Genomic DNA, 24,170 nt, shown 5'->3' with positions numbered 1-24,170 from the left:
TCACTATAGGTATACTAAGAAAATAAAACCTGGACTAGACCGGTTAAATCGGGTGCAAACGCACCTGGTCCTCTATGGATGTTACGAGTCAGACCTAGAGAAAAGGAAGAAACATAACTTATGCTGCCGTTTTTTCAGTGACAGGCAAACAGTTTCAATTCCATTTGAACTCCATTATTGTGTTACGATGATGACGGGCAAATTAGCCGTGCTACTTGAAGGCATTAAGGCATGGCATTATTACGATAACAATTTTAAGAACAAAGTTACCATCAACTTGGAAGAGTCCAAGTCACAGCCAGGTACAAGTATTATCTTGAAGACATCTCTCAGACGCAAGCTTATAAGCCCACCCTTGCGCCGATCACAGACTCAGTACAGACATGAGCATATTTAATTCTTAAACCCGACCGGCCTTGTTTTTTTAAAGTGGGTCAACTCACCGGTTCACAACATAGAATCCAACATCAAATGCCCGTTTCACCTGTATTGAAAGTCGAAGAGTTGATGAATCAGACTAAGAATAACCTTCCACTGTTATAACTAACTTATTTTGCAAGTTTCCAAAACTTTTTTGTATTATTTGAATGCATTTCTTCATAAACGTATGAGGAGCCACGTCCTGCGAAAACTGACGGATTAACTCAGGATCGCACGGTAAATATGGCCGGATACACTCCTGGTAAACAGTTGGGAGTGATGCTAGCATATCCACTTGCGATGGTGAACTCAATCATGGAACTCAGCCATGAAAGCTCCATGAAAATCTCTTAGGACGGGAGACTATGGCGGGAATCTTATCCTCCTGCGGCAAGATTGTGCACCTAAAATGCCAGGTCCCAGGTACCTGTGCCGTCCAAGATAAAACGGGAAAATGTAGACGATGATGGAAAAATAAAAAATAAAAAATCCTCCTGTGAACTGAATATGAGGAGAAAGACCAACCGGAGCCTTACCTGTCCAAAACCAGAACCAGGAACAACCACAATCCCTGTGGCATCAAGGAGACACTGCAAAAAATGCATCTGGGACCACTTTTGCTGCTCGGGCTGCTTCAATGGCCTTGTTGGACAAGTGGATGCGTGGAAACAGATACATTCAGCTTTGTTGCATGTAACACCTTCCAGGTCGTTTTAATGCATCTTCTAGAGTCTGTCAATCCAAATGAAAGAGCGGGCCATTGAATATTCTCTTGACATTTTTCCACATTAAAACCCACTGCCTAGATTAGAACTGTAGGGCGACTAACACATTGTCTTCTAGATAAAACAGTTGACTGAACCAACTGACCTTTGCACGCCTTGCAAGAGATGACAAAATCCCATCTCTCTCAGCACAATAGGATTCAAAAGATTCATCCCCTTCCTGCATGCAATATAAATTATTCTTCAGGTTTACCAGGAAAAGCATGACAGTAAACTAAACATAATAATTAACTTGTACTTGGAAATCTTCCTCACTATGCAAGTGCAAACTGTAAAAGTTTCAAAATTATGATAAAAGGTAAAATTATTACATTGGGTGGACCCATGACCAGACTAGCTAGAATCTGACCTGAGATATTTGAACACAGATTCACGGATGCTACTTTATAGATTTGTTCTCTAACATCAACACTGAAGCCAGTAAATTCCATGTAGCCTCCTCTATTTCCACATTCTCCATAATATCCTGATTGTCAGGACGGGTCAAATCAGGTTTATCAGTCTAGTGAAAGATGAAGTCTGTAACACAAAAGTTACAGAATGAGTGAGTCTACCTACCTTTAGAAACTGACTGGAATGATACCAAAGCAATATCTTTCTCGCCTTATACCATGGATCTTGAGATTTTCTTGAATGAGTTGAACTTCTTGTTATCAACATAAATGTTTTCTTGGTAAACCTGTAAAGATCCATGAAAATTTTATTTCCTTTTTTGGAGCAACTGTGAAATCAACAAGAGGCAACTGCTCTTAGTTCGAAGAGATGTAATGTAATTTAGGGCCGCAGGAGCTACGTATAAAAGTCTTAAATGTTCAGCAGCTGAAAAGAAGTATCTTCAGAAACCCAACTGCGGCAGATGGGTTTGAATTCAGCTCGGCTGGTACTCCCATGCCTTAAATGAAACAAATCGTTCAAAAAGCCTGAGTATGAAAAAACTGCCAGGACCCTTTTAGTTGGCATTTGGACATGAACCAATTACACTAGGATTTGAACTCTATGGTACCAAAAGACCATTTGTGTTTCAATATAATGCAAGAAAGATACAAACACAAAAATATAGTTGAGATCAGGACTGGATGCAGACCAGCTTACCTCATCAGCAAGAAGAACAAGACCTTCATTCTTACAAAATTCCACAATTTCCCGCTGGTTGTCCTCTGCAAGAACCTGCACATATGAGACAAACTAATGGGACAACTGCAGAGATACTTTCCAGAATGATAAACATTCAGCCAGACATGAGCATAAGGTGTCTAAAGAAGAGATTTCTACAGACACATAAAAAATATTATTCAAGTAAACTCAATTCAAGGCCCTCTACCTAAGCCTTTCTATTACTGGATAGTCTTTCAAGAGATTATGAGTTTACTAGTGTAAAAATTATTCCATAATCTTGAAAACCTAATACACAAAAAATCTGGTTGCAACCAACCTGCCCGGTTGGGTTACCAGGATTTATCACCACTAGTGCTCTAACAGATATGCCTTTTGATCGAGCATCTTTCAATTGTTTCTTAACCTCTGAAAGCTCCAATCCCCAACCTGTTGACTCGTCAAGGTAGTAAGGAACCTGAGAATCATAGATGCCAATTCTTTAATACCTGTCCTAGAACAAAATAATTAACTGAAGGGCTAACAAACATATAAGAATATTGTTCACAAAAAAAAAAAAAAGGAAAAAGAAGAAGAAGAACATACCAGAGTTCCACCATGAAGGGCAATTGATGCAGAGTACAGAGGATACTGAGGAATTGGACAAAGAATGCCATCTTTCTCAGATCTTAGCACCATTTGCATCATCATATGAACCTAAGCCCCACAAATTTAAGTCAGTTACATTCTTTCTATTAAACAGGTCAGGAATAAATATATGCATGTAAGAGAGCTGTTACCGCAGGACTTGCACCATCTGTTAAGAAAATATCATCAGCATTAGCAGGAAAACCATCACGAGAAGCAATTCCAGCTGCAATTGTCTCACGTAAACCTTTGATGCCCTGATATTAGGAAACACAAGACTGGAACCTTTTGTATGGAAAAAACTATGGCTACAAGAAGTATTATAGATTGTAACATGCAAGAGCAGAAAAAAGTATATTACCTGACTGTGACTGTAAGCACCTGTGGCTCGGCCAGGAATTTGGTCCAGGATCTGCCAAGCTCTTGCTATTGAATCAGCACTACAAAAACAGTACGTTTGAATGAAGAAACCAAAATAACCAAGATGAAGTTCCTCAAATTTGCTCTATCCATCAATCATGAAAGCTGCCACTGATATTTCACAAACACAAAACAGCTGAAACAAAAACTGCAGCATGCTCCAAGATAATCTCTCAGTTTTTCAAGAACAGTGAGAAAGAAATTATGCTAAGAAAAGAGAACAAACAACTGAAAGAAAATTGGCGAAGCATATACATGAACGAAATACATGATACAACACATGAAGTGATTATTCTAAAGGTAAGGAATTGTCCAGAAGAAGCTGTCGAGAGACTCAACTTCTGACTATTCTGACAATTCAAACAAAAAACGAAAAGAAATTTCCAGCTTTTCAGAATGAGTTGCATCTGCTACTGAGATGGACAAAGTAGTAATTTTTTAATAGTGCCAACTACCTGAATAAGGCATGGGTCTCATCTTTATCCAGGATGGAAGGATGATCACATAATGCAAGAACCTATAAAGAAAATAAGACAAATTCAGGATAACTGAGATCTGGGCATGCAAGTTGAACCTTAACAGAATGAAACCAACCTCTCTGAAGAAGGTAATTGGTTGTTGACCAAGAGATTGAGGATTTCCAATATTGCAGTAAAGAATCTGAAAAAGAGAGCTAGCTTCAGATAGGTCACTCAAAGAACATAGCAAGCTGACATGTCTTGAAATGAGAACATAGAAAATGTTCATTAGGCACTAATTAACAAGTGAACAAACACCTTTGGTCTTGTGAAATCTTAAATCACCAAGTAAAGAAGTGAAGAAAGGAAGAAAGGAGAGGAGAAGGTTCACCCCATTTTCTTGAGAAATCTTTGTTAGGGGAAAAAATCATCACCTAACGTCTTAACCATTAAATTAAGTGACTTAATACTTAAAAACCAACATACACCTCATATATAAGGGAGTTTAAACCACATTTTTTAAGTGGTGAGACCACAAGTCCATTACATACATACTTTTGGTGGGTCTACAATCATATCTAGCATTGAATGAAATTAATAAAATCCTGGATCATTGAATGAAATTAATAAAAGGGAAAAGAAAAGCTAAATTCATAGTTAGAGGAACAAAAAAAAAAAGACACAAGGAGGTTCTTGATTTATATAATTTTTTCTTCCGAAATGACAGTAAATTATTAATGTGTATAGAGAAGAAACAAACGTCATCAAATGGATGAGAACCTGGCTTCTCCTGCAATTCTTGTTGCAGATGCTGCAAAATAAAAGCACAGTCATTACATGATTCAACATAACATGGATGGTCTGTGATACTTTGTCCAGATCGTTAAATTGCATATATGCATGCACACAAATGCATAAATATGAATTTGAACACTTGCTATTCATTTAAGATACCATTTGCAGCAAGAGGGGTGAGCTGCATGAGAACATGAAAGGACCGTTAACATCTAATATTTCAACAAACACATGTCTCAAGCCCCAAGGAGGAGGACTATGCTTTGATAGCCAATGACTAACAAGAACTGAAACTCCTATGACGAGTACTGGTTCCATAAAATTCTGAGAATTTCTTGATCTTAGTGGCTTTAATCTTTTCCCCCAATGAATAATCATGTTGGACCCGATAATGCCGGCTTTACTTGACATCAGAATCCTTAGTGACTCCTCTGACCCCTGTTGTCCCAGGTTTTCCTTGGAGCTACTCATTACTTGTTATAACCTGAGCTTGGGATGGGAGGGAGAGTCCAAAAGGTATGATATTTATCATTTAAAAACAGAAAAGAGAAAATACAAAAATAAAAATTGATCATGAACGTGTAGGATAAGAAATAAACATAAATAACAAGAAATGAAGTTTAAGTCATTTTTTAAACTTGACCATTTAATTCAAATCAAAACATTATGCTAAAAATGGGTGTACTTGAACTTATGTGGACTTGGGTTCATACCCCTAGATGTAGTTAAATGAGTTACTTTCACTCTTTTTAAATACCACCAACTCAGGTTCCTTTATCTATCAATCAGATGAGAGTAGGGTAGAGAATTATAATAACCCACTTTTTGTTTATAAGAACAAATAACCCACTGATTTCATGCTTGATTTTGAATCAGCTTAACAGTGTCATTTTTTGTTTTAAAATGGTGCAAAGTTTCTCTTAAAGAGAGCCACAAAGCAATACTAGTACATCCTAGGATACAGTGAAGGATACAACATAGGGTATGTGCACTATATAGCCTCCTCTAGAAGTCAAGAGAGGTCCCGGAACAGAGGGAAGTTTTGGAGACTCCAGACTTGGCAAGCTTGTCTGTGATTAAGTTTGCAGATCTGGGAATTTTGCTCCAAGCAATGCGCCACTCAGCAGGTAGGTCCAAAATCTCATCAAAGATCTTCCTAATAGCCCAGGGAGCTGGATTTTTTTGCTTCCCCAACCAATGACAAGAGTAGAGTCGCCCTTTAGGATTAAATGGCCTCAGAGGTGTTGCTTAAAAAGCTTGATGCCTTCCAAAAGAGCTAAGGACTGCTTGATTAGATGAGCAGTAACTGGCTGTCCCCGAGAAGGCCAACAAAACCTGACCTTGGCTGTTTCTGAAAACTCCTCCCACTCCTGCGGGCCCTGGATTTCCTTTTAATGATCCACCAAAGTTTAATTTAGACCAGGAAGATGGAGGGGGCTGCCATTCTACCATCACCTGAGGTTTAGGAGGGCCAAAATGGATTACTGTCCCCCAAAATTTCCGTATGATGGAGCTTGGCAAAAGGGGTAAGCCATGTAAGCTGTGTGCCCATAATAATGTGCTGTGAATTACGTTTTCTATGACCCCACCAACTGAACTGCTTTAGCTTCAAATGTTCTGCTATTTCTTTCTATCTACAGGTGCCAAGGGACTGATGCTAATACTAATTTCTATTGGGATTTTCCAGAGAAGGTCAAGGGCATAAGAGCCATCGTTATATGAGGAGGTTGAGTGTTTGAGGCATGCAGAGGGACATGCCAAATTTGAGTAGTATGTCATTCCAAACAAATCTAGTGAATCTGCAATGTATGAGAATGTGATTACAACTCTCTTCCTCATCACTGCAGAGTTACATAATGAGTTCACAATCTGTTGTCCCCTCTTAGATAGTTCATCACTGGGGAGTATCTTTTCATGAGAGGCAGCCCGTAGGAATTGCAAAACTTTTTTGGGCCCACATGCTTCCAAACCGGGGCCTTGGGAGCTAGATTGGAAGGGGGGGTTAATCTGACATTTATAGGAAGATGCTACTGAAAGGGGTAGGGCTTCCATATTATTTTGTCTTGTCCCTAAATTGAAGTGTGGTGTGCTACCAACTGTGCAAATATCTTAAAGGGTCCCTAACTGAAGCCTTTGCTTCTTCCTAGTATGTGTCATCCTTCCTAGCGTTGTTCAAATTGTTTTTTCTCAAGCTTAATCACAGAATTGAAGAGGTATGTGCTATTGTTCATTGACAAATGCTTTGGGGGTGATAATTGAGCCCTAATTTCGAATTGTGGGCGGCCCACTTGATCTGGGCAGGGTACTACCACTGTGTTAATTGAACCTTCGGATTTAAGGTGTTCCATATAGATAGAATTGTGGTGTAATTGACAGCATACAAGGCAGAATTCAGCAAGCGGGATGCTCCCCTAAAACCCCTTGAAAGTTTTTATTGCAAACATTCTCAAGCTATTCAAATTACATTAATCGGGTTGAATGAATCTAATTATGTAAACTGGTCCAGGTCTGTTTTAATGTTCTTGAAAGCCAAAATGATGGTTAAGTATATGAGAGATGATCCTCATGTTCCTATGACTAAAGACTGGGAGGCTGATGACAACTAGGTCATGACATGGTTCATGAACAGCACGCAGTCACGCTGTAGTGACCAGATTTTAAGCTGTGGCGCAGCTATGGAGATGTGGACCATACTCGCCTCTATTTTATCTCAGGAAAACAATCTATCTCGTATTTATAAATTATACGTTTGATACCTCAACATGCAAAGGAGTGATAGATCAGTTACAGATTACTTCACTAAGATGAGGGGTGTTTTATAGGAAATTGGCACGTTTCATCCGTTTACTATGAATGCTGATGATATTCATAAAGAGAAAAATCAGATTCAGGTTGCTAGGTTTTTAAATGATGTAAGATCTGAATTTGATGCTATTAGGACACAACTGTTGGCTAATGATGATTCCACCACACTGGAGTATGCATTTAATAAAGTTCTTCGAGCAGAAGGCACAGTGGCAGGAGAACTTGAGAAGGATACGAGACTTTCGAATGCACTGCTCTTAACCTCCACTCATCTTCTAGTAAGTTTGAGATCAAAGGTCATGGGGGCAGTAGTAAAGGTTGAGGTAGAGATTTTTCTGCTCGAGGTTGTGGTCGCACTAAGAGAGGGGATCGGAAATGTATTCATTGTGGTCGAACCAACTACTTTTCGAATAAATGTTGGGAAAAGTTTGGCAAGCTAGCATGAATGAACTTTCTTGTGACTGGTAGAGACACTACTTCATACTTTGGCTCTCAAGAGGAAATTCAGCAATTGCTACAGAGACTACGTCAATTGACCACTACACCCACTCCCACTACTACCGAAATTGACCCCTCATCCTTAGCAAGTGCCACGATGGTGAGCACAAGTATGCCCACACTAAATGTGTCCCACCCTCCTTCCTGGATCATTATTCAAGAACTTCTACCCATATTCAAGTATAACTTCCTTATTTCATTCTATTCATCCCTCTCAGTCCTATTGTCATGTACCTTAGTAGATGGGTCTACCTCCCCTATTCAAGGGGAGGGACTGCCTGAAATACCATTAAGTTTTGTTCTTTTGTTTTCTAATTTTTCAGTTAATTTGTCATTTTTTCACATAATAAAGCCCCTAAATTGTTCTATAACCTCTTCTCCTACTTCTAGTGTGTTTCAGGACTTGAAGAAGAAGAGGAAGATTGATTCCGAACCTGAGCAGGGCGGACGCTATTTGTTGGATGATGTTTCTACTTCTCAAATTGTAACACTTACAACTAAAGAATCCCCACTCCTTTGGCGCTTGCTTTTGGGGCATTTATCTCTAGCCAAACTCCGACAATCTTTTCCATCTTTGCCAATTGATATTTCCTTTCATTGTGAGTACTATCAACTAGGAAAACATCAAAGATCTAGTTTTCAAGTTAGTTCTAGTCATAGTTCTCATATTTTTTATTAGTTCATTCAGATCAGTGGGGCCTATGTAGAGTCCCTAGTCCATTTGGTTTTAAGCACTTTGTTTCATTCATAGATGACTTCAGTAGAGTCACATGGTTGTATCTCTTATGAGAAAAGTCTGAAGTCTTTGATGTATTTGTGAACTTCTTTAATGAAATAACAAATCAGTGTGGTGCATGTGTCAATATTTTTCGTACCGATAATGGACTTGAATTTCTCAACCAGAAATTTGCATCATTCTATTCATTATGTGGTATTACTAATCAGACTTCCTATGTATATTCTTCCTAGCAAAATGGGGTGGCTGAACATAAAAACATACACCTTCTAAAAGTGACCCTTACTTTACTGTTTCACATAAATGTTCGTAATGTTGTTTTAACTTCATGTTAACTAATTAATCATATGCCTTTATCTATTCTGCAAGGAGAAATTCCTATACAGGTTTTAAAACTCCTGTTTAAGTTATTTGATGTTACTCGTATTTTTTTATTTACTTTCTTTGTTCATTTGTTCATACATTTACAAATAAATTGTCTCCTTGATCCGTTAAATGTATATCTGTTAACTGGATATAAATGTCATGATCCAATTAAAAGAAAAATGTATGTGCCCTCTGATATTACTTGTTTTTAAAAACACACCTTACTATGGAAAGTTTGTCCTCATCTAGTCATTCTATGGAAACCAAGTTCCCATAGTTGTTTTGGATACACCAACTGTACGTTCGTCGTCTATTACCTGCATCAATGCCCACTGAGAGTTTGTCCTCATCTAGTCAAGTATACAATTGGGGCTCTCGTCGTCTATTGCCTGCACCAATGCCCACAGAGACTCCAACTCAACTAGAAATACTCCCTAGAAATTGCCTTGAGGTCATACTTAGTCCAACTAGTTTATTAAGTTATCTTAGTTCAACTGTTACATTCTCTTCTTATTACCGCGGTGGTTATATTGTCTTCCTTTCATCCCCTAACTCGGTTACATTTATCGTCCCATCCCTTTTTTGACTCTCATTTATCCTTTTAGGCCAACCCCTCAGTTTCGTTGCTTTGTTGGTTCTTTTTTTATATATGGTTGTTTTTTAAGTCCTTTGTGACTTTTTTATTGTTGCCCTTAAGTGAGTTTTTATCATTGTCCTTTGAGTGACAGACGTTACCCTTTTAGTGATTATTATCACTATTTTGTTTGAAATCCTTTGAGGTTTGGTTTCAACTCCTTTTTTATCACCATATTTTTTTATTTCTTTGAGAGTCTGTGTTCAGTTGACTACTTATCCTTGGGACGCCTTGATGGAGGAGATAATTATTACAATTATTTTTTTGTTTCGAGTTGGGGTCATTGCCATTACCTCCCAGCTTGAAGGGGAGAATAGAAGGAAAAGTATGAAGAATTTTAGCTGAATCATGCCTGAGCACTTTCATACCTCTATTAATTTAACGTACATCTTCTTATTTTTATTACATGTAAGAATTTAGTGGTTGCTCCTCCTTTCAATTTTGAAGTATGGATGTAGCTATCATTTGCGAAGAAGAGAATAAAAAATGAAAAATTCCACGTGTTGTGGTAATCTTTATGTGACCACAATATCTAAGTCCAAGGAAGCACACTATGAAGATTTTTTCTGGTAATCTTTATGTGACCACAATATCTAAGTCCAAGGAAGCACACTATGAAGATTTTTTCCTGAAGACCAAGAATTTTTTTTATTGCAAGCTGAAGTTATAAACTCCAACTTCAAGGGAGTGTTGAAGAATAGGTATGGAAAAGTCTTACACAACTCTCACAACAAAAAGTCTCACAGAGCTAGAATTAATATAGTGGAGTCTAATAGGAGTCTCATGGGAAGAAGTCTCACAACAGAGTCTCAATTAAAAGGTATTTTAGTTATGTTAGTTTTCTATTTATGTCCAGTTGTTTATTTGTTTTAGGACTTATTGTTTAATGTTTGACTTTGGTTGTAATTGGGATAAGGATAGATATAATTTTAATATGATTCTACTTGTTTCAATTATAAATAGAAAAACTCATTGTACTTAGTTACAATCAAGTCAGTGAATTATTTATCTTTTTAAAAAATTCAACAATTCTCAATTCGATTGAGCAGCAAGCTCCCTCCTTCTTGGGGATCGATGTAATGAAAGAAGAACTCATACTCTTGGTTGTGATTCCTTGATCATAGAATTCATAAAATAATTTCATGACGTCCCACTTTAGGATTCCCATCCAGCCTTGTAAACTCAACCATGAATCCCTCCACATCAGGTGCTTGGTTGCTTGGCACAACTTGTATGGCCTCTTCTATTTCTTCCACCGTGAACTGTTTTTCTAGGCTTTGGACTTCTTCTACAGATAGTGTTTTCAGATTTAGTGCTTCTAGGAAAGGTCTGGTTGCCTCCTCTTGATAGAGTTTTGAAAAATGTGAGATGGCTTCAGTTGTAATGGCTTCTTTTTGCATTATGATTTGATTGTTTATCATGAGAGTTGTAACCTTGTTTCTTCTTCTGTGTTGAAGCTATAGCATGAATTTTTTTGTGTTACCACCCCCCACTTTCACTCACTTATATCAACCTCTTTGCTTCCAAAAAACTCTTTCGTGGTTAACAATTGTTTTGGAAGCTTCTTTTTAAGTATGACTCTCTCTATATTTTCCAGCGTGAAGTGTTTGTTGTTCCTCTTTTCAATCAACTTCCTGTACTTCGTGTAGGAGGCAGCTTTTTTCCAACTCAAAGTTCATCTATCTTTTTGCTTGCTATGCTTTAACTCTTTGCTTCAGCAATTTGAGTTTTTGGCAGAATTGATAGACTGTAGAACCTTTTTGCTGCACTCCTACCACGACAATGTGTCTTTGAAACCCTTTTCCATCAGCCATGCATCTTCAAATTGAAAGGGGGGAGGGATCCACATGGTTGGGGATGTTTCAATCAAAATTGGACAATGATCCGAAGTTAGTCTGGGGATAATTTTCCCCAATGAATTTCCCTATAGATTGAACAATTGCTGGTTTACCAGGAATAAGTCTAGCTTAGCCATTATTGAAGGGGATCTACCATAAGACCCAGTCAATTCAGCTCCGGATAAAGAGGGTTCAATCAAGGTATGATCTGAGATAAAATCAAAGAAACGTCGCATTGATGTGGTATGCATGTTTCTACCTCCCTTTTTTTTAAAGCCAAATCTGATTACATTGAAATCACCTCTGATCACCCATGGTAGGGAACGTAGACACAAAATAGCTGTGAGCTCTCCCCACATTTCCTATCGCTGAGAATTGCAGTTTGGTCCATAGACTAATATTCCTGTCCAACAAGCCCCATCTTTGATTGATTTGAAGTGATTTGAAAGTATACATTGTCCCACTTCTGAGTTGATAATTTACAATTACCGATGACCCTAAAAAATTGCCATTCTACTTGTCGAGCCCTCTGCTTTGGTTTCTATCCAGTTTGGCATCCTTGTGTACCAGATATCTCTAGCGTGATGCATGGTTAATTCAGCTAGTTTTGTTTCTTGCAGGAAGGTCACTGCTACTTTGTTCGTCTGTAATGTCTCCTTAACTATTGCTCTTTCAATGTATAAAACCAAACCACATACATTTGAGGACATAAGGTTCATTTTTCACTGGCTCTAGTGTTGTCTTGAAGCTTTCTAGTTCTCTCCTGGCATGCATCAATGTCTTCTTTGAGCTTTTTTAAGGAGGCACCAAATTCATCCATTGCAACTTCTAGAAGTAAATCTCTTTTTCTCAAATGCCCTTAACTTCTCTTTGTCCTCTTATGTAGCTTCATCAATGCCCTAAACATGTCGGTAGGAACTGTTTCCCTAAGAGCTTCCATTATTTGTTTTCTGGTATTATTTTTGCAAGGTGGTTTCAATGCTTCCACTAGCTGATTTGACTTCTGCCTGCAGTATATGTACCTCAATGGTACCACCTGATGTTTCCAAACGGTCAGACTTTTGATATCTGTGGAGGGGGAGGGGATGGGATAGGCGTTGTGGCATCTCTGTTTCCGCTCAAGGACGAGTGTTCCTGCATCGCCTCGAGGCAATGAGGATCCACTGAGTCAGGCAGCTCAAACTTGATCTGGCTCAGATTGGTGCCCTCATGACGTTGAGCGTGTGCCACCATGTTGCTCACGCGATCGGCTTTCAGGAGGTCCGACGGATTTTTTTATGTGTGATGGGTGTTCTGTTTCCGCTTCCGCCTTCGTCTCCACGGTGTCCTCCGAAGAGATAGATGGGTCATTGGTCAGATTTGGGTTTGCTTTTATATTCACAGCCAGTATTGGCACCGCCTCCACCTCCGAATCCGCAACCAAATCTGAACTCTGAACTGCGTTCTGAAGGTTTTTGTCGGGTGCTTTAAAATTCAAATTCAAATTCAAATTCACATCTTGAGTTGAGTTCAGAGTTTCAGCAGCTTTTTCAGTTTCTGCAGCACTCTATTGGTCAATGCTCCACTCTTGTCGGTCACTGTCTCATCTGTTGAGCTCGCGATGCATCCTGAGCTACAAGAGTTAGTTTCAGCTGATTTGAGATCTCCATGAGTAGTCTCTCTGTCAGCTCTACCGTAACCTAAACTTAAAGGAGAAATGCCGTCATACAACATGTAGCCGACTTAGCTACAAGCAAGCTACCCACATTTTTTCCACAGGTCCTTTACACATCTTTTTGCTGCTCCATTGTGACAGAAAACAAGGTAGCAGTGTCTTTTGTTAGAAGTTCTGGGAAGATGGTCTCTGGTCAAGAAGAAATTGGAGTATCATGCTCCTGAACCAATCCAACATCCTTATTGAGACCTCCATTCAAGACAGTGGTTCTGCTAATGAACAAGAAATAACATGAAGAGATGCAAGAAGCTAAACATATCTAATTGAAAATAATACCTGAGCACGGATAACTATCTCCCCACGAACAGCATACTCGCATTTTAAAACCTGACAAAGAAAAGAACCTATGTAATCAGATTTAGGCCAATCAATGACCATTTCAAACACAACAAAGAAAAATAGTTGGTTAAATTACACGCATGAATAAACTGAATCTTCTTGTCTAAACCGAATATGTCATAATTGGAAACTTGTGCATCTCAAGCTTTTTCTGCCAAAAGTCACAATGACAGGGAAAGAAAATCTGAAGTCATCATACTGGTGTTTGAAAACATCAATAGCATTCCGATGAACAAAGACAGGTATTCAGTAAACCTGATGAAAGTTAATTATCGCATTAGTTGTTGATCTTTGAAGTGGCATTTAAGCACAGAAAAGGGAAAGGTATCTCACTTATAGAAAAATATTCTATTTTGCTTTATATGTATAAAATTTTAAAATACACAGATAAACAAATTTACAAGTTGAATCCAACCGCGGATTCAGCCGACTCAACTCAGGACATTCTCATAGTACTTCCGATAAAGGATGACGAGGCCACTTTCTAAGTCCAAAAAGATGAACACCAAAGGCTCACTTAATGAAGTTAACCATATTATCACCTTTTCCTCTCTGCAAGTGCAGCAACTTTTTCATTATTTGTACTCCGACAATTTTTTTGGTTCCATGTTTGAATTCTGAGACAGATGCTTTCCTAGATAACTAGAAAAACCCAATATGCTAAGCCACAGCACTTCCAGGGGGTGATACACAGTCATCATGAAAAATCAAGAAAAATAACTAAATAAAAGAAAATTGGTGAAGCAAAAACTTAAAATATATCACTGACACCTAATGAAAAAGCATAATTAAAACCATGAAACAAACCTCAAGCAGGAAACAAAAAATCAAACAGAAAAAACTCAAGCAACATAACATACAAACGCGCCCAAAAAGGAGCGGGATATGGAAAGGTAACATCCAGTACCTTTGGGTTTATTGTGCCCCGACTAATAGGATATGAAGTAGAAGAAGACATGGCGGCAGAAGAGTTAGCAGAAAAGAAGGTATCGAAGGAAGGGGCAGAATCAGAAACAGCGATAGGAGATGGAGACGATAAAGATCGACTCAAAGAACCTGCAAGCGTCCTCGCTCTTTCTGCGGCGTATCTCCGCATCGTGGCAAGTGACCCTTAAAACCGTCTTTAATCCGCAGCACACAGTTGAGATTCAGGAATGACGTTTCAAACGTGGCCCGTGAAAGTCTTCTCGGGGACGTTTAAAAGAAAAGAAAAACGAATGAAAATGGCGGCGAGGAACCGTGAAGCCGTGAATGGCGCTGCCTTTTGCCTTTCCATTTTTATTTATTTATTTATTTATTTTTGTGTGTAAGAAAGCAATTTATTAAGTTTATCTTTATTTATTTACTACATAAATAAAAAATATAAATATAATAATAACAATAATAACAATAATAATGTAAATACTAAATTAAAAAATTAAAATATAATAAACAGTAATATTAACAGATTACTAATGGAGCAGACAATCTGCCAAGAAATTAGAAAAGAAACTAAAACCCATCTTGATCAAGATCATCAAGATCAACTAAATTCCCAACATCTAAAATAATAAACGGAAATTTGATGTAAAAATGCACAAGTAGCTTATCAAAGAACATCAGACCAATTCGTTCTGTTTTGCGATAACCTTTAAATTCTGTTTTGGTCTGCTTCTCCTATCTGGAGTCTCGACCTCATCATCATTACAGGATCCAACTCGAGATAGGAGAAGCTACCGAAACAGATTGAAGGGTAATCGAGAAACAGAGTGAAGACGAGTAATCGATCTTTGGCAACAATTCTTGTAGGTGAAAACAGACATTCATGTCAATCTTCAGCAACCCTCATGTACAGGCAGACGATAATCTTGTCAATCGATCTTTAGTAATTTCCACCCATGCCTGTCTGTACTTACTTTCCATGTATGCCTGTCGAGATAGGAGAGTCTTGTAGCCGATGGAGACTGGTGGGCATTGTCAGAGGCGCTTCTCGCCGGTCACCGTAGACATATTCCCTTGGAGAAACACGCTTGAAGAATAATTAGCCCAATAACAAGAGAAAAGACAAGAAACAGAGAATGAAGGAGATTGAAAATGCATGCAAACATGCACAACGAAAGAAATGGTAAAGACATGTTGCCTCCATGGACGAGCACATTACCAGGAAAACGAAGATTATAGAGAAACTCGGAAGAAATTCTTGGATGAAATGGAGAGAAAAGAGAGTAAGAAAAGAAAAAACCAAAGAATTAAAAGGGAAGAAAAGATAAAGAGAAGATGGGAAGAGGGTGAATTCCTTGGAAGTACTCGTCGGCGGGTCAAGGTATTGAGACCGTGTTCTTGCACTCTTGGAAAAGCGGCATCGCCTCGGCGAGTCTTCCCTTCCCATAAAAACTTCTTGACGGAGGGACGAGGTGAAGTGCCTTTTATAATCAATCATCTACCACCCACATGAGATCTCAACCGTTGGATCCCTTTAACCCTCCTTACTTAATCTTAGCTGTTAATTAGATCTAAAGCTCAAAATATTAGTTAATTTCGCTTTTTGTCCGTACTTAAATAAAATTTACTATGGATGGAAATTGAACTTTACAATTTACCATTTTTAGATCTTATCTTAGCTATTAATTAGATCTTATCTCCTCCTAACAAGTGCGAACACTCTTTTTTCTCTCTCAAGCCTTTTTCTCTCTCCTCTCTCCTTAATTTGCACATGGTATCAAAACAATAAGGTTTTATCACGAACAAGTTTCAGCCACTCTATTGGTCTACCATTTTCGAAGAAGGTTTTTTTTCAATGTTCTCTATGAATGAGAGTAACAGGTCAAGTTTGTTCTTAAACTATTATGCCATAGCCCTAGGGTTGATGGTATGCACGCTCAAGTGAGTAGTTTTATGTGGTTTTTGTGCCCCTAGAGGGTTGTTTGGGATCATTTCCCTAATCTATGTTTGCACAAGACTAGAAATCTCTAAAGGTAAGGATGATATTGTGATTACTACTAAAAAGTTGAATGGACAAAATTATTTAGTTTAATCTAAATCTATCCAAATATATCTCTAAAGCCAAAAGAAAAGCCTAGAATTCTTTAGGATGACCCTCCTACACTCTTGATTGATAACAGAGAGGCTATAGATAACCAAGTTATGAAGTCAAGTTATGAATTTTGAGATAGCAAAGGAGATTTCGATTCTTTTGAGAATCTTCATGATCATGAAAGTAGTCTAACAAGAGTTTATGAACTCTATGCGAAGTTCTTTAGTCTAAAGGAGGGTATAAAATTGTGATTGATTATTTTAGTAAATTATAGTATAATAAATGAGATTAGTGTATATCATCCTTTTACAACAAATGAGAAAGAGCTTCAAAAACAATTAAGACAAATTCATGTTGGCAAGCTTCTTGATGAGTTAAGTCTCTAATATGATGTAATTCGAGCTAAATTACTTGTTATTTATCCTCATTGAAGAAGACTTTTAACATAGTTGTTTGTTAAGAGACACCTACGTGTTTAGGGGTGGCATGACTAGTAAATAAGGAGAACTTTTATATAGATGGCATAAAATTATAATTATGTAAGTTTTCGTATGTCCTCTTATGTCTTTTTTCTTTTAAAGCATGTAGCCTTAAGTGTATTGTAGTCATTGTAAACAACTTCACACAGCTATAAATACAAACTCAAGACATGGGGTAGAGCATTCAAACCTCTTCCTCTTGGCTCAAATTTGTCCACATACCTCTCTCTCTCTCTCTTCCTCTTCTTTCTCTCCCTTGGTTTTTTCATTCCTCTCTCCCAAGAACTAGAGTCCTCTCTTCTCTCTTTCCCTTGACATCTCTTGTGTTTATGTGTTGGCTTTAGAAATCAACATGGTATCAGAGTAGGAAAATATTTGATATAGAAAAGGAGAAGAAGATGGAGAAGAAAGGGAGGAAGAAAAAGAAAAAGAAAACAAAAGAGTTTCTCGTTTTTCCTTTAGTCTTCTTTTCCAATTTCTGCTTTACATTGGATGTTTCACTCTCTTACCATATGTTATATCAAATTATATACCGTTGAAAAGATGTTTGAGTTTAATTTTTAACTCAAAAAACATTATTGGAATCAGATTTTTCTAGAAAGAGAAATCGACATCTGAAGTAGCAATGGTCAAGCAAAAAAAAAAGTACATTTTTTTGAGAGATAATGTACATTATTGGACTAGCTCGAGAGATAAGTACATCTTCTTGATAGGGCGACTCAAATAAGTACATCCAAATCAGGAAAGGGATTCGGCTTTGCTTCTTTCTTTCAACGTCGATCTGTAATAATCTCTACATCTGTTATCTTCTTTTGGAAGTTACAATTCTTAGGTTTACCCATAATTTTAGTGTGTACAACTATGTTAGCGACGTGAAATTCCTTGGATGGATCCTTTGAGTGAGGCTTTGAATCTTTCTTAACAAGTTTTGCCTTCTTCGAAAGGCCATTGAAGGGAGACTTCCCCTCACTTTTTTGCTTGATGAGGATTTCTATGTTATGGATTTCTTTGATAACTTTTAGAAATCTTTGGGCTTCTGCCTCTAGAAAAAGTAAAGTATCCCTCCAATGCACATGTGGATCTCGGTTTTATTTGATAAATTGGTGCTCTACTTGCAATTAGGGGTAAATTTTCCAAGTGTTTGAATGTGATGACTATAAGGCTCATGTGTGCTTGGGATACCTGCCCACGACCAAAGGACTACTTGGAATGGCATTAGTGATGATCTCATTAAGGGCTTCCATTATCAACAAGCTGCCTTCAGCTAGGTGGGATCCTACTGATATCCCTTGTTGGTTTAGAAGCATATCGAAGTACTTGTGGATGCTTTGTGCTCATTCACTTCATGAGAAGGTTCTCCCATGTGTGCTACTAGAAATTCAAGTTTGGTCATGAGTTGTGTGATTTGAGCATCTCTAGCGAAGATCTGCTCTTCTTGTTATTTAATTACCTAGTGTAGTTCAACGATCTACTCGAGTGTTCTTGTTTGTATCATTATTCTGGTAACCTGGATTAGAGGTGACGAGATTGATGACATGATGGGTGATGCATCATTCGAGGTTAGTGAAACATTGAATTCGTGGATTGGAGAAGTAGTATTGCAATACTTCTTGAAATGTCTGATCATCACCGGCACTCAAATTGTGCTCAAGTATTGAAATTGGGCCTTTGGTCGACTGGTAAGACTATGAGTTGATGATGTCGCTACTATATGCTAGTAACTTTGTTAGCCTTGAGTCTTTTCTGGAGAAAAGACTACACTTTGATTGTTACCACTTCTCCTAAAACAAGGATGATTGTCGGGCAGATTCTTTGTTACGATAGGGATGACACGAATTGTAAAATAAGTACCAGCCTTTGGGGAGAAAGAAGCGTCTGGATGTGTAGTTACCGTCTTAAAGAGGCATGGGTAAACAGTAATCGGGTCACAAGGTTCATACTTGAGCGAGTAGGAGTCGAACCAACGACATTAACTCTCTTTCCTTTGTTGTTGCCGAATGACACCATTGAGTCAATAGTGGAGAAAAAGATGAGACTGAGTATGCTAAAAATGCCAACATACAAAAGAGTTGGTCCATAAAATGGAGAGATCGTTGGTACATGAACAAAAGAAAATTAAAAAGTTCCAATTGATGTAGGGTCCAATCTTTAATTTGGTCCTCGAATTTGATCTGCATGCAATAACTTAATTTGTGTTTTGCTTAACCTCACGAACAAATTGCAACCTCCTTGCTCAACTAACTTCAAATTTGATGCTAGTCTCTACATCATGTTTGATGAGAAAGTTTGATCCTATATTACTTTGGTGGATAAAAAATGGTGATGAAGTAGTGGCAAAGATGATCTCTTGTTGTTACTCCGACTAAAAAAATTCAACAAAAGCTTGAAGGAAATTCAAAGATTTGATATTTCGGCAAAGCCTTTCCCACTTGATAAACAAAGTTTCCTCACAAATTTATTTCTCAGATTTTTTCTCAAATTTATCTTCCGCCTCCCTAAAGCTTAAATTGGACCTCTATTTATAGGGTGGTGGGATGGTTCAACCACATCACTTTTTTCTCTTTCCATTCTTCTCTCTCTCACCTTGACTAGGTCCCCATACAAAGGCATAAGGCAACATGGAAAAACTTATTCTCTAATTGATGAGGATGTGGTACCTCACCTTATCCTTTGCCATGTGTACTTCAAGATGGAGCATTCTTATGTTGTGACACTACCTTTTGTGCCACCCAATTGCTTATGTGGTGCCTAGTGGTGCTTTGGTGGCATCCCTTTTGATTTGATTTTCAATTGTGGCCTTGCAAGAATCTCTTCATCTTGTCCATCAATGGGGTCTTGATTTTAATAATTTATTTCAATTTTGACCTTCGATTGACCATTTGACTAAATCGTCATACTTTGACCTTTGAGAAGTTTTACTTTGGTCATTGGTCAACTACTGATTAAGTCATTGGATCTCGTCCTTTGATCGATGTCGTTGATTTGGACAATTTATTGTGGTCGTAATATTGATGATTAATTTTTTTATGTCTAGTCAACTTATTGTCTAATAAAATGAAGAAATGGCGATAATTAGAGCCTTTGTTTTAAAAAAATTTAATGTCTTGGGCAACAATCTCACACAGAATTGTACTAGATACAAGACAGAATAAACCCAATGATTTATGTTTTGAAAATGGAAGAAAGGGGAATCAACTTATGAATTGAAGGGTTAATAATGCTGAGTAAATGGTTGTCATTGGTCCGGAGAGACCCAGAATTTAGGATCCGAAGGACAGAGTAGATTATTTAGCCAAAAAAAAAAAAATGATTAGTACATTAAATTTAAGAACAGTGATCCACGAACATATGAAGGCAGTTTTTTGGAATGCAAATCATGGATAAAAAGTAGTCAAAAAAGAATAAATGGAAGGGTAACCGTGAGTTTTTGAACCTGTCCAAAGGCCAAGGTAAGAAGAGGGGACTCGTTAAAAGATTTTCCAGAGTTTTATCAAATGGATGAAAATGAGAATAAGAAGCAAGAACTTCGGGGGAGAGAGGAAACTGTTAGAAATCCCGTCACTCTTTTCCTCTGAAATCCAACTAATTCTCAAAAAGTAGGCCTTAAATTTCTCCGGTCCTTGCCACTATTAAATTAAAACCAGAGGTAGAAGCCATAAGGTTATTCTCTTTCTCTGATCGTGATTTCTCTCTGCCTTGCATACCCCGCAAGTAAGGCAGAGGGAGCGCAACCTCTCTCGCAACCATGGCTTTTCAGGAGTTCGGCGGTTTGTCGGAACGACGAAGGGCTGAAAGGCAGCAGAAGCTGAGAAAGAGGATCGCCATCGGAGCCGTCTCAACTCTCATTCTTCTCCTCCTCGTCGCCTGCGGCTTCTTTGCGCTCGGCTACCAATCCAAACATGTTACTGGTACTAAAAGCAGCGATGTCACGCAGCCGAAGAAGGAGACTCTTGAGTCGATCAAAGCTGTCAAGATGGTCTGCTCTAGCACCGATTACAAGAACACCTGCGAAACCAGCCTCACCAAGGCCGTTTCCAATTCCTCCCCATCCGAACAGCTACATCCCAAGGAGCTCCTCAGGGCCGCCATTTCCGTCATCGCTGATGAGGTCACAAAGTCCATCAATCGCACAGAAAAGATCAAGGTGAACGACAAGGAGCTTCGCGGGGCGATCCAGGACTGCAGGGAGCTGCTTGGATACGCCTTGGACGACTTGGAGACCTCGCTCGCCAATGTTGACAAGCATGAAGACAAAAGCGTCTCCCACGACCTGAAAATCTGGTTGAGCGCCTCTCTTACGTATCAACAAACTTGCATCGATGGGTTTCCTGAGGGGAAGCTCAAGACCAAGATGGAGGAGTCGATGGTCACTGCTAAGGAGATGAATAGCAATGCTCTTGCCATCGTTGACGAGGTTGCTTCTGTCATGAAGATGCTTGGTTTACCCGGCTTCGACCGGCGCCATCTATTGGACGAGAAGGAAAACCACCCCAACGGGACACACCTCCCGAATTGGATGACCGCCGGCGATCGTAGGCTCCTCAAGCAAGCCGCCGCCGGCAATCCTGAACCTGACATCGTGGTGGCGAAGGATGGAAGCGGTGGTTACAAAACCATTAATGAAGCACTTGAAAAGATCCCTAAGGATCGCAAAGGCAGGTACAAATCGACTACAATCGAGACCGACGATTCTTTCCATCTGGTTTTCACATCCCGCTTCCATCATAGCTCTCTCGATTGTGTTGCCATCTTTACAGGTATGTGATTTACGTGAAGGAGGGGATATACGACGAGACTGTGATATTGGACAAGAACATGGCCAATATCACCATGTATGGTGACGGGTCCAGGAAGACCATCATTACCGGAAACAAGAATTTCGTAGATGGAACACGCACATTCCAAACTGCTACATTTGGTAAGATTTTAAACTATCAACAGCTCGTGGCTGTAGTTGTTGTGGCCGTTGAGACCTGGGCTCGAATCCCAGAAGCCACATCTTACATTTTTGTAGTTATATATATAATTTTTGTTTATTTTTTATTTTTGCATGGACGCAGCGGCGATCGGAGACGGATTCATAGCGAAAAACATCGGCTTCCGAAACACGGCGGGAGCAATCAAGCACCAAGCAGTGGCTCTCAGGGTGCAATCCGATCGTTCAATCTTCCTCAACTGTCGGATGGAAGGCTACCAAGACACCCTCTACGCACAAACTCACCGTCAATTCTACCGCGGTTGTGTAATCTGCGGCACCATAGACTTCATCTTCGGCGACGCCGCAGCCGTCTTCCAGAACTGCATGATCGTGGTTCGCCAACCCTTGGACAATCAGCAGAACATCGTCACAGCCCAAGGACGTCTGGACAAGCGCGCAACAACCGGCACCGTCATCCAGAACTGCCGCATCATTCCAGACAAGAAGCTCGTACCATTGAAGGGGAAGATCAGGAGCTACCTGGGAAGACCGTGGAAGGAGTATTCCAGGACCATTTTCATGGAATCCACCATCGATGACCTCATCCATCCGGACGGGTGGATGGAATGGGAGGGTGACTTCGGTCTCAAAACCTTGGTTTACGGAGAATACAACAACAAGGGACCCGGTGCAGGCCTCGCGGCTAGGGTCAAGTGGCCTGGTTACATGCGTATCACAAAGGAAGAAGCCATCAAATACACAGCTGCCAATTTTATCGACGGAGAGTCCTGGATCAAGTCCACTGATACTCCTGTGCATTTGGGGCTTTACACTTAGTGGATGCTCAGTACACATTTTTGAGACTGTAAAAGAGAAAGTGGTTGGTTTGGATGACGAACGGAGAAGCGAGTCCACCGTTTTATTCAGGGCAGATAAATCCAAATCATTATTAAACTCATTACATAGCCAGTAAGAATCCATCTTCTTTTAATAAGACAACCCTTCAATAAGAAGTGGAATGACCTTGTAATTACACAAACTGGTATATATCTCTCTACAAGTATAAATGCAGTTGAATAGGCATAAGGAAGACATCGAGCTCTAACCTCACCATAATTTCTTATTGGAATTAGTCCATTTTATCTCTCTCTCCCACAACCTCTTCTCTCCTCTCCTAAAAACTAAAGTTATTCTCTTCTCTCTTTTTCTTTTCTTTTTTTTCTGTCCTTTCATTGAGATCTCTTGTGTTTACGTGAAGGCCTTAGAAATTAACATGGTATAAAAAAAGGCAAAGATCTGACATGAAAAAGGAAAAGAAGATAAAATACCAATTTAACTCGAACCCAGATCCCCGTTGCTGCTGCAAGAAAATGACAAGGGGCATTGAGATTCTTGTGTCGTGGAGAGAATTTCCTCTCTTTGTTGAAGATTGAGGAGATCCTGAGAATGAGGGAATCCTCAATTTTTAACTGGTTAGCCCATAGGAAGAAAACAGGGCATTTATGTACAGCAACCACGAGGCCATTGAAAATATTGAACGAAACAAAGTGCCGTTTGAGATGAGTGGCATGTGGTTTTGGTGAAGATCAGAAGATGACGGGTCATATACACAGAAATAAGATTGTTAAAAAAGAGAACTAAAAGACCCCGATTCCTTTTCTTTTAGAAAGGCACTAGGATAAGCAACAAAATGTTTAACTCACCTCTGGTGTCCATAGATGTTCAAAATAAAGTGAACTGCAACAATATCAATTTTTATTGCTTGAAAAGATATAGTACACGCTAGAGTACAATCGTACACTACGAAGGAATGAAGCTTCTGAACACAAAGGACCATCAAGAAACCTCCTCCTTGGCTAGCTAATCAGAGAACAGAAGGCATAAGTTGCTTTCAGCACGGAAGAGGTGAGATCAAAGATTTGATGAGATAAATAACCAAATCTTTCAAATGGGAGAAAATTCTTCTACTCATCCATCCAAAATCACATTGGCTGAGTCACCTTTGATAATCATGGGACTCAACCAAATCTAAATAAACAGGTTGATTACTGGCAGAAGAGCTCTTGACTGCTTCATTCGAGTCACAAAAGCCCACTGGTTCAGGGAATGGCAGAAGTACTGCACCATTGTTATCTGCTATGACCTTGACCACACCAGCGGCCAGGATTGTCAATAGATGACCCGTTAAAAATTAAGTAACAACCAGCTGCCA

The 24,170-nt window shown here is 39.0% G+C and overlaps 1 protein-coding gene and 1 pseudogene across 1 annotated transcript; one reads left to right on the top strand and one right to left on the bottom strand.

Moving 5' to 3' along the window:
- Positions 1-334: 334 nt before the first annotated feature.
- Positions 335-14,723, bottom strand: LOC137955456 (alanine aminotransferase 2-like; annotated as a pseudogene).
- Positions 14,724-20,785: 6,062 nt separating this feature from the next.
- Positions 20,786-22,795, top strand: LOC137957217 (putative pectinesterase/pectinesterase inhibitor 45). The gene is made up of 3 exons (XM_068804963.1): positions 20,786-21,699; positions 21,798-21,958; positions 22,101-22,795. The coding sequence occupies exons 1-3, from the start codon at positions 20,786-20,788 to the stop codon at positions 22,793-22,795; spliced, it is 1,770 nt and encodes a 589-aa protein (XP_068661064.1).
- The last annotated feature ends 1,375 nt before the right edge of the window (positions 22,796-24,170 follow it).

The sequence above is a fragment of the Aristolochia californica genome, unplaced genomic scaffold (assembly GCF_029961685.1).
Source record: "Aristolochia californica isolate CCGP_79_NKW_82.1479 unplaced genomic scaffold, dmAriCali1.0.hap1 SCAF_2, whole genome shotgun sequence".
Lineage (NCBI taxonomy): Eukaryota > Viridiplantae > Streptophyta > Magnoliopsida > Piperales > Aristolochiaceae > Aristolochia > Aristolochia californica.
The sequence above is the reverse complement of the archived record's forward strand: the minus strand, read 5'-3'. Positions and strand labels throughout refer to the sequence as shown.